Genomic DNA, 10608 nt, shown 5'->3' with positions numbered 1-10608 from the left:
TTTTCCAAGCTGTAGGGAGCAAGGTGCGCCCCCCAGGAGCCCCGCCCCTCGTTCCCGATAGGCCGCAAGGTGCCATCTCCGGAGAAGCCCCGCCCACCGCCCCGCCCAGAGGTGGGGCTTCGAGCCCGCGCTCGGAAAGCGCCGCGCCGAAAGCGCGCGCACAGCCCTCCCGGCATGCTTCTCGTCCTCTCACGGCGTGGCTCAGGCTAGCGCCTGGCATGCTGGGAACTGTAGTTTCCGGCCCGCCGCCCCGCGTCAGGGCTGGCGGTAAAAGCTGCTAGGTCGGGCTCCATTTCTAGCACATGACTAGCGGCGGTGGGGAGGCCCGACGGTGGGGTGAAGGCAGGGTCACTGCGACAGCCAGCGGACCAGCGCCCCGGCCTCTCCCGGCGCGCGCCGCTCCTCAGCGCCGCCCCCGCGCCGCGGCCACCTCGCGCTCCGGGCGTCACGGAGCGCGCGCTCCTCCCCCTCCGTCCCCTCCCGCTCGACTCGCCGCCGCCGCCGCCGCCGCCGCCGCCGCCGCAGGAGCAGCCGCCGCCGCCGCCGGAGCCGCGCGCAGCCATGGCCGAGAACCCGGGCTTGGAGAACCACCGCATCAAGAGCTTCAAGAACAAGGGCCGCGATGTGGAGGCGAGTGTGCTCCGCGTCTGGACGGGCCGGGCGGCCGGGAGGGGAGGGGAGGGGCGGGGGCCCGTGGCCGCTGGCTCTCGCCGGCTGGCGGTCAGTCGGAGTTGGCCGCCGCCTCGGGGCGCCGCGGCCCGGGCTGCAGCCGCCTTCTGAGCGGCCAGCGCGGGCACCGGGGACCGCTGGGCGCTCGGCCCCGCCGCGCGGGCGCGGCCTGCTGTCGGAGGGAAAAGGGATGTGGAGCCGAGGCGGGGTCCGCGGGCCGCGCGGGAGGACGGACCGGGATGCTGCCGCCCCGCGTGCCGACCACACCGCCGGGGCCCGGCCGCCGTTCGCGTCCGCAGCCGGTGCAGCCTCCCGCGCTGCCGCACATGGAGCCTTCGTCCCCGCGCCTACCTTGTGCGAGCCGGGCCCAGGCGGGCGGTGGCAGCCCTCAGAGGGGGGTGGGGACCAGCCGGGTAACTGACTTGTTTGAGGGTGGTGGATGGGGGAGGGTAGGATGCGCCAAGACCATTTTCTTATATTCCAGTGCTGTCTTTTGGACCCGTCTTCCCGAGCTGTTGCAGCTCATGCCTCTGTGACTGCTGGCATTTGGAGCGAGCTAAAGGTGGACAATAGTTTACCATCCATTGTGTTGAAAGCTTTGGGAAGGAGGTTATGTAGACCTCTGATCCTGGGTTCTTTTTTTTTTTTCTTTCTTTTCTTTTTTTTTTTTTTAAAGCTTATCTTGGAGTGGGAGCGTGAATAGTAAGAAAATAATTTCTTTGACCTGTTTTGCCCAAATAAATTGGATACATAGATTCCTACGTCCTTGTGTATACCACATGCCACCAGGCTGGTAGATTTTCCAAGTGGTTGCAAAACTGTAAACATTCATTGTGGTCACTCAGTTCGCTGCTACTCAGCATGTTGCCATTGTCTCATTAAGGTGACATTAGCAGCTACTATTTGCAAACTCCGCTTATTGAGGTAGCGCTAGAGGTCTCTCTGCTCCTACTAAAACCAGTGAAGTGTAATAGTACAAACTTCACTGGGACTCGACCTCTGGGTTTGATGGGGAAATAGTTTTAAGCCCATACCCTCTTCTCCATTCTAATAGTAGGTAATATGATTTGTATAGTCCTGTAATTTTTGGCGTGAGGCTAGTAAATACAGGGTTTGGTTTAGTAGAGAAGCAAATGAAGCTGGGGCGAGAATTTCTCAGAGCTACAAAATTAAGTATGAATTGGGAAAAACCTGGGGGAATATCTGTGGAATTCCCATTCGAGTGAGGAAGGCTGCAGGTTCTCTATCTCTGCCCTGATCACATTTAAGTTTCCTTTTTGAGACCTGGTTCCAAACAAAAGTGAAACCTAGCAACTGGAACAGCTATTCGTCCCCTTTGGAACCTGTCCTGGATCTCACTCTGTAGACCAGGCTGGTCTCGAACTCACAGAGATCCATCCACCTGTCTCTGCCTCCTGAGTGCTGGGATTAAGGGCATGTGCCACCACTGCCTGGCCAGTCTCAATTTTTCAATGAGACTTAGTTTTGATATTTTTCTTCCAGTAATTTTTCTGTGTGTGTGTGTGTGTGTGTGTGTGTGTGTGTGTGTGTGTGTGTGGTGTTCCACCAGTGTTTTCTCTTGCTTTGTTGTTTGTTTTCTTTTTGAGACAGGGCCTCATTGCAGGACAAGCTGGTCAAGCACACAAAATAATCCTCCTGCCTCAGGCTCCCAAGGCTGGGATTGTAGGCATGGGCCACCACACCCAGTCCCACCAGTAATTTTTCTTGAGGCTGTCTTATTACTGTAAGCAAAACTTGCATAGGTTGTGTGGATGCTCGTATTGCTTGAACATTCTTTTCTCTTCTGGATGTTGGTGGAAGTTTTTGTCACCATTCATTTCTAGTATGGTGTCCTGTTTGTTTAATGATACCTAGTAAGGACTTTTGCATGGAATAGATCCACAGTAGATACTTGCTGCTCATCAGAAGGTAACCAGTGGCTTGTGGATGCCTGAAAAAGACAGTATAGTTGCCTAGCCATTCTGTCTGATTTTGTTTACAATAGTACATTTCCAAGGATATGTTAGTATAACTAAGACATGAAATAGCAGACATTCAAATGGTACTTTTGTGTTAGACACTGTGCTATACCAAGAGCTTGATACCTCATTTAATCCTTATAAGTTAGGTGTGGCATTGTCCTTACTTTACTAGAGAAAGAAGTACTTTGACACAGAATATCAGCATTTGTGTAATGTGCTGGTCATGTCTGAGCATTCATTTGCTAAATGACTGTGAGGTGCCTGTAACGCTAGGCCTTGCTCACACAAAAGACCTGAGGTTCAGCCTGTGCCTTGAGCTCACAGTTAGTGCATGAGAAAACCTACACTGGGTCAGGGGAGTATGCTTCCAAACAGCAGTGAGATCTGGTTGATTTCCTAACTGGTAAATGGGAATGAACTGACCCTGAAGAGTCAGAGAAGTCTAGGTGCACATGCAGTAATCCTACACTTGGGACTGGGAGGCTGGAAGTTAGGAGTTCAAGGTCATCCTGGGCTACATGACACCCTACCTCAAAAAATAAGTGAATAAATGAAGTGAAAGGGGTTTACTATGGAAGGGGAAGGGCAGGAGAAAGTGGGAGGCATTTGGAATTTTAGAAGTACTAATTGAAAAGTCCCAGTTTATGCAGTCTACTGGTAAACAAGGAAAATAAGGCAGCATTATGTGAGGGATTATGAGTGAGTGGACAGGGCTGTAGAGAGAAACCATATTGCAGACACTCCATCAAGAGTGACTTCGTAAGTGATTTGGAAAGAGAAAATGAAGTGGTGGATCTGAAAGGAAATATGTATCAAACTTGAGATGGGGCAGATGAGAAATTAGTGAATAAAATCACAGGTGAAAAAGAGGTGTGATTACATTAGGGCGTGAACCTGAGAATTCTGTATGGCCTCTGTTGGTCTGTGAATATATCTGCCAGGTGTGTGTGTCCCTTGGAAGGCTTTGCTTAGTAGGGAGATTTAAGAAGTTTATTCAGCGCAAAAAGAGATGGTGTCCACCAAGAGAGCAATGGAGAAAGGTATGACAACACTATGTAGAATTAGTCTGGTGGAATAGTGTGTAATCTTGTCTGTAAGAAGAGATTTTCCAAAAATTGAGACTGGACATATGGTTGGCTATACCTGAAATAAGATCTTGATGATCCTCCTCATTTTTTTTCTCTCCTTCTTAATCTTCCTTCTCTTCCTCATCCCTTTTTCATAGACAGTTCAGAGAAGAGGATGAGTGAGCCTGAGTGTACAGGTGGAGGTAGGGGAGGGGCTAATTATTGTTTTTTTAGTGACTTGAAGCTTGGGTAAGGGAGTCACATTTTCATAGCCAACCTAGAAAGGCAGTGAAGAGGAAATGGGTCTGAATTTGTTTCTCAGTACTAAACATTTTCATATATGGCATTGACCCTTAAGTTTTTATTTTATTTTTGTTTTTCCTTTTCAAATATAGAAAGGTGTGCAAAACAAAAATATTCTGCTTAGTGAATGTTTCTAAAACAGACATGCAGGCAACTCAAGTTAACCTTGTCTTGTTAATGCACACCCCTCATGGATATGACTTTTTTTTTTGGTGCATGTGCCACAGCATACTTGTGGAAGTCAGAGGACAGCTTGAAGTAGTTGGTTCTTTTCTTCCATGGGTAGGGATCAGAATTAGGTTGCCAGGCTTGGTGGCAAGTGTCTTTACCCACTGAGCTGTTTGGATGGCATGGATATGACATTTTTGTCAGTAATAATAACAAATTAAGGAACTGGTGGTTTGAATGAGGCTCATGTTTGAATGGTTGGTCCCCAGTTGGTGGAACTGTTTAGGAAGGATTAGGAGGTGTGGCTTGTTGGAGGAGTGCTACTGGAGGGGAGCTTTGGGGTTTCTAAAGCCCACACCAGACCTAGCTGTACTTTGTTCTTTCTGCCTGCAACTTGGGAATCGAATGTGAGCTCTGGCTATTGTTACAGTGTCCTGCCTGCCTCTGCACTCTGGGCCATAGTGATCATATGGTTTAACCCTCAGAAACTAAGCAAGCCCCCAATTAAAAGCTTTGGTTTTTTTTTTTTTTTTTTTTTTTGGTTTTTTTTCTTCGAGACAGGGTTTCTCTGTGTAGTCCTGGCTGGCCTCGAACTCACAGGGATCCGCCTGCCTCTGCCTCCCGAGTGCTGGGATTAAAGGCGTGCGCCGCCGCCGCCGCCGCCGCCGCCGCCGCCGCCGCCGCCACCCAGCAAAAGCTTTCTTTTATAAATTGCTTTGCTCATGCTATTTCCTCACAGCAATAGATCAGTAACTAAGACAGAAACCTTAATACTTGATGAGTGTTTATGATGTTAAGTAATTCACATGAATCACGTATTTGGTCATGGCCATCCTAAGAAGTAGGCAGTATTACAATTCCTATTTGCTATGGAGAAAACTTGAGGCCTGCGACTTTTCAGCAGCCCTAAGTCGAAGCATGGTAAGGGACTGAGCCTGGGCTGTGTCGGAGCATAGTGACTCTAAATCGGAAAGAAGTTGTGCTCACTCTGCTCTCCTCTGTTGATGGGAACTATGGCTTGACATGAGTGAAGAATGCTCGAAGGTTATTAAGCCAGGAAAGCAGTGAAGAAGTGTTGACTATATCATAAAATCCATATTTTAATGTTTTAAACCTTGCTAATAAATCATATACAGTTTGTCATGGAATTTGTTTGTTTTTTTTTCCTTCACTTTTGCAAGGTTTCATTCTTATTAGCAGGGAGTTTGTTTTACTAAGGAAATGATAACCCAGATTCTTGGGTTAACAAACACTTGAACATTTATACTTTAGATTTGGTACCAAGGATAAAACACATTTTTAATTTGCAAATTCAATTAGCAATTCCAAGATTGTTTGTTTCTCTGTAGACATTCTATTGGTAAGTAATTCTCTATGACTTGGTGCATGTAGTTCTATTATATACTACTACTGGCTGTCTTTTGAGTTGGACTTGCTCTTGTAAACTCTTCACTTAGACTCCTTCATCTACCTCTAGAATCAATAAGATTGAACAGACCCTTCAGAAGGTCCCCATAAAGTCTTTTGTTTACTGACATGTATCTGTACTATTTTGCTATTTTCTAGTGCTTTCCTAAGTAAATTTCTTTTCACTTGTTTGGGATAGAGTGCCATGATGTTCAACAATCCCGTCTAAGTGTACACAGTTTGAAAGTATGTGAGCGCTATCAAGATGCCTAGTGGGGGTAGAGACCTTGCAGTGCCGCTGGTCATTTAGTGTTTGGTGGGTAAAGTGTCATACACACTGTTCAAGAAAAGGGACTAGATAGTGTGTATACTTTTAAAAACTTTGTATTTAGGGATGAAAGATACAATATTATTGTAAGATCTGTTATTACAAGAGTTTTAAAAAAATTAAAAAGATGGTATATATGCATGTGTGTGTATGTCTATGGCTATGTGCACATAAGTGCAGATACCCTCAGAATCCATAAGAGGGCATTGGATGCCCTGGAGTTAAGAGTTACAGGTACTTGTAGCTGCCTCCCATGGGTGCTGGAAACTGAATTCTCAGCCTCTGCCAGAACAGTAAGTGCTATTACAGGAAGCAGACTCTTACTGTAGGATACTAATACTTTCTTTTGGATCAAACTTCTATCTGTTCTGCTGTAATTTACTTTTGAAAGGTGCACAGTCATACTTGAATGTGAACTAGAAGAAAGATTAGTACAATATTCATACTAGTTCATATTTATTTCCACTGCCACATTAATATTTAGCTTTCCTAAGTAATAGCAATTGAACAGAGTGTTTTGGTATTCACTCATTCTCCTCAATGCCTTGGAGGTGCTTAATTGCTCCAGCCTTTCTGATATTTCTTTCTCCTTTACTAAATTTGCAGCATGTGATGTTTTTCAGGAATCTTTCATATGTCAGGAACCAAATTTCTTGAATTTCCTCATGGGGAGTATGCTTCTCCTAGTCCCTCACTCTTGGATCTGTTCTGACTTTGCCAGCCTCGATGCCTATCCATTGAGTGTAGGCATGTGCTGGGGTCTGCCTGTGAGTCTTCCTCTCTGAACAAGTTTTCTTGTTCACACCAGCAGTGCATTTAGCGTTAACCATCACTTCTCTAGGGTGGGGTGGGGGGGGATGCAAGAGCAGGAGGGAAATCTATTTTAGCCATTTGTTGGAGGGGTTCACACAAACACCTTGGCAGCTTCTTCTCATGCTCAACGAGTGTAAATCTATGTTCTGCCTTTGTGTTCTCATTGCCCTAGCTGTGACTAAATTTGAAACCTTAGAGTCTTCTTGGACTCCTTCCTCAACTTCACCTTCAGTCGGATGCCAGTCAGTGTAGCTTCAGTCTCTCTGGTGTCTGGATTTTAGCCTTGCCTGTTTATTCTGACTCTGTTTCCCTGTACAGGACCTTGGCCTAACACCTGGCAGTGTCAACATTTCCCAAAGTGGTGCCCTTCCTCTAGTTCACTGGGATCTTTCAGCAAGCCTGATGCTTTTTTCCCCCCACTGCCCCTCCACTCCCCCACCCTTTTAAGCTCTACAACACTGAACTTCTTATACGCTTATACATAATCTGGAATCCCATCCTCCCCTCTTTACCAGGGCTGTTTCTATTCTCAGGGCTGTTTTCCTGACTAAAATATCCTTCTCTGTCTCCTTGCTGATTGGCTAATTCCTACCTCTTAAATACTTTAGATCAAGGTACTTTTCTTTGCTCCTGAGAGAGTTTGCATGTATCTTTGTTATTATAGTAGTAGTAATGTATTGAGTTATGTTTGTCTGTCCTCCCAATTGGATTGTGAGGTTGTTGAGGATACCCATTCTAGATCTTCATTGTCTACTACATAATGTGACACACGGGTGACTCTAGAGCTGCCAGTGACCATCTTGCCTTCAGACTGCCAACAAGGGAAAAGATGCAGTATGTTTGTGAACTGAGACTTTTAATCCTATACCATCTTTCCCTTCTACTTTGAAAATAAAATTTAAACATTTTAGTATGACAGATAAAGTGTTAGGAGATTAAGGCATGTACTTATTAAATTAAGGATTCAGACACAAGCCTTTGGATACTGGCTTATTTTCACTTTACACAATGTTTTCAGGGTTCATCCATATTGTAGCATATATAAAAATTTCCTCCCTTTATCATTCCATTGTATGTATATACTGCATTTTTGCCTATCCTAGTGGTTCTCATCCTGGGGATTGAACAGCCCTTTCACAGGCATTACCTAAGGCCATCAGAAAATGTAGATATTTACATTATAATTCATAAGAGTAGCAAAATTACAGTTATGAGGTAGCAATGAAAATAAATTTTATGATTGAGGGGGTCAAAGAGTTCATTTTTTAAAAAAACATATTTATTAATTTTTTTCCATTTTACATCCAACCCCAGTAGTCAAAGAGTTCTTTCTCAGCATTAGGAAAGTTGAGACCCATTGGTCTGTTCAGTCTATCAGTGAATACTTGGGTTACTTCGTACATTTTGGCTCTTGTCTGCTCACCATTTTGTTTATTTTGGCCTTTTTTGTTTTAGATAGGGTCCTCCTGTATCTACCCAGGCTGGCCTTAAACATGTATACCCAAGGATGACCTTAACTCCTGATACTCCTGCATGTACTGCTCTGTCCAGTTTATTTAGTGCTGGGGATCAAACTCAGGGCTTCCAGCGTGCTGGGCAAGTAGTCTACTGACTGCTACATCCTCAGCCTTACTTTTTTTTGTTGTTCCTTTTTGAGACAAAGCTTTACTGCGTAGCCCAGGCTGGCCTAGAACTTTTATTGATGCTCCTGCCTCCTGGTGGTGGTATTACAGGTGTGTGCACCCTTGTTTTCTACCATTTAAAAGTGTCATTAATTTGTTGAAAAAAAACAAGGTCAAGTGTTCTTAGGTTGTGTTGCACCATGGGAAATTATCATTTTTGCAGTTCAGAAAAACCAAATATCAGCAATTTTATGTGGCTGAGCCTAGCAGAAGGTTTTTCTTTTTCTCATGTAGTTCCATCTGTTTCTCAGTCTGCACTGTCCTCAGGATTTTTTGTAAGCTGCAAATTATAGGATTGGTCCCCTTCAGATGGTTTGTAACACTGTGTATGTAGCTAAGGTTGGCCTTGAACTTCTGATCCTCCTGTGCTTTCCTGAGTGTGGGATTGAAGGTGTTTTTTAGCATTTTTTTAGTTAAAAAATTTAATTGATGCTATCTATGTTTTAGAGTATATGCTGATAATATTTGATCAGAGGATTTTTATTATAAAGAATAATGTCACAAATATGAAAGTTACTGTATTTGCTGAAATGAAAATTTTCATTATTTTGGTGAGTTGTTACGTACTGGACAACACTTGAAGGAGAGACAAGTAACATGAACTTTTGCTATCAAGTGAAGAGGTTACAAAGTGTATTCTAGAAAGCCTGGCTTCTGAGTCAGTGGTACCATTCCTAAAGTGGCTTTCCTTTTTATAGATGATGCCTTCAGCTTCTTAGATAAGTTAAAATAGAATGTTTTTATTCTTACACCTGTGAAGTTTTTGTTCTTTATCACATTTGAGGGGCTGAACTACTATTTCTGATATTGTCAGCGTGTTTTCCTGTAGTAGCCTTCTCTTCCCATTTTATTTCATTTACAGACCCTTGTGATTCTAAGACAGATTCAATAGCATTTGATATTTTCCTGTGTTCCAAGCAGAGTTTGGTCATAAAGTTTATAAATATGAGGGACTGGAGAGATGGCCAGTAGTAAGGAGCACTGGCTGCCCTTCCAGAGGACTGGGGCATGATTCTCTGCACCCGTGGGACTGCTCACAGCCTTGCATTTGTAACTTCCGTTCTAGGGAATTCAGTGCCCTCTTCTGGTCTCTGCAGGTACTGCATGCATGTGGTGCTCAGACATACATGTAGGCAAAACACTCATACACATAAAATAAAAAAGTGTTTTTAAGAAAGATCCCATGAAATATTTTTTTCTGATGTAGGGAGTTTTAGGGGGAGACTCTTCCCTACGCTTATGTATAATAATTCAGTGTCATGCCAGGCAGTGGTGGCGCACGCCTTTAATCCCAGCAGAGCCAGGCGGATCTCTGAGTTTGAGGCCAGCCTGCTCTACAGAGAGAGATCCAGGACAGGCACCAAAACTACACAGAGAAACCCTGTCTCAAAAACAAACAAATTCAGTGTCATGTGCTAAATTACCTGTAATTTGTAGCATGCTGGTGGAGTATAGACAAAGGCTGTGCTTGACCATACCTGAGGAAGTGGAGTGGGTACAGGAAGATTGTACTTGAAGCAGCTCTGGAAGGACAGCTTTCAGGCCTGTCATTTGCAAACAGTGATGTTATATCTATTGTACCATTTTGGTAACAGTGCTTTGATTTGTCCTTCGGAGGCTACTTTCCTGTCATTGGATACCTTGGATTTCTGTTTTGTGTTTTGAGAAGAGGGTCTTAGGTAGCTTTGGCTAATCTTGAACTTCTCATCCTCTTGCCTGCACCTCCCACATGCTGGGATTATATGTGTTTACCACCATGACCAGTTTTTGCGGTAGGATTTTTTTCAATCTGAGTGTGCCCATCTCTTTTGCTTGAAGTGCCTCATGTTTTTCTGGCTAACACAGATTAGACCAATAACATTCTGTTCCTGGTGTTTATTTCTTTTTAAGAAAATTGAAAAGCTTTATTTGGGATAGTGTGTTTGTATTTATTTGCACATCATATGTTGAAAATACTGCAGTGTAATTAATGCATTGTGTACACCTGACCTAGTGAATACCACTGGGTAGCAGTAAGGCACATGGAAAGACAGTTTGTAGGATTCTCTTTTCACCATCGAGGGTCCTGGGATTGATCTTAGGTTGCCAGGCTTGGTGGCAAGTGTTTTTACCCACTGAGCCACCTGGCTGGCTGTAGGCATTTAATCTTGAGTGGGACCTCCCTTGGAGGTCTCCTTAAGGAAGCTGTT

General features: G+C 44.6%; 1 protein-coding gene across 2 annotated transcripts in view; it reads left to right on the top strand.

Annotated features, from left to right (window-relative positions):
* The first annotated feature begins 391 nt into the window (after positions 1-391).
* Positions 392-10608, top strand: part of Kpna3 (karyopherin subunit alpha 3) — a 73831-nt gene continuing 63614 nt past the window's right edge. The window contains exon 1 of one of the 2 annotated variants that reach the window (XM_036199433.1): positions 392-630. In XM_036199433.1, the coding sequence (XP_036055326.1) occupies positions 562-630 (69 nt within the window). In that variant the 5' untranslated portion in view covers positions 392-561. Of the gene's footprint in view, positions 631-781; positions 1024-10608 lie in introns of those variants that run through there. The other variant, XM_036199434.1, reaches the window with a different exon arrangement.

This window comes from Onychomys torridus, chromosome 9 (assembly GCF_903995425.1).
Source record: "Onychomys torridus chromosome 9, mOncTor1.1, whole genome shotgun sequence".
Classification (NCBI taxonomy): Eukaryota; Metazoa; Chordata; class Mammalia; order Rodentia; family Cricetidae; genus Onychomys; species Onychomys torridus.
Note: the sequence above shows the minus strand (reverse complement) of the source record. Positions and strands in the feature narration are given on the sequence as shown.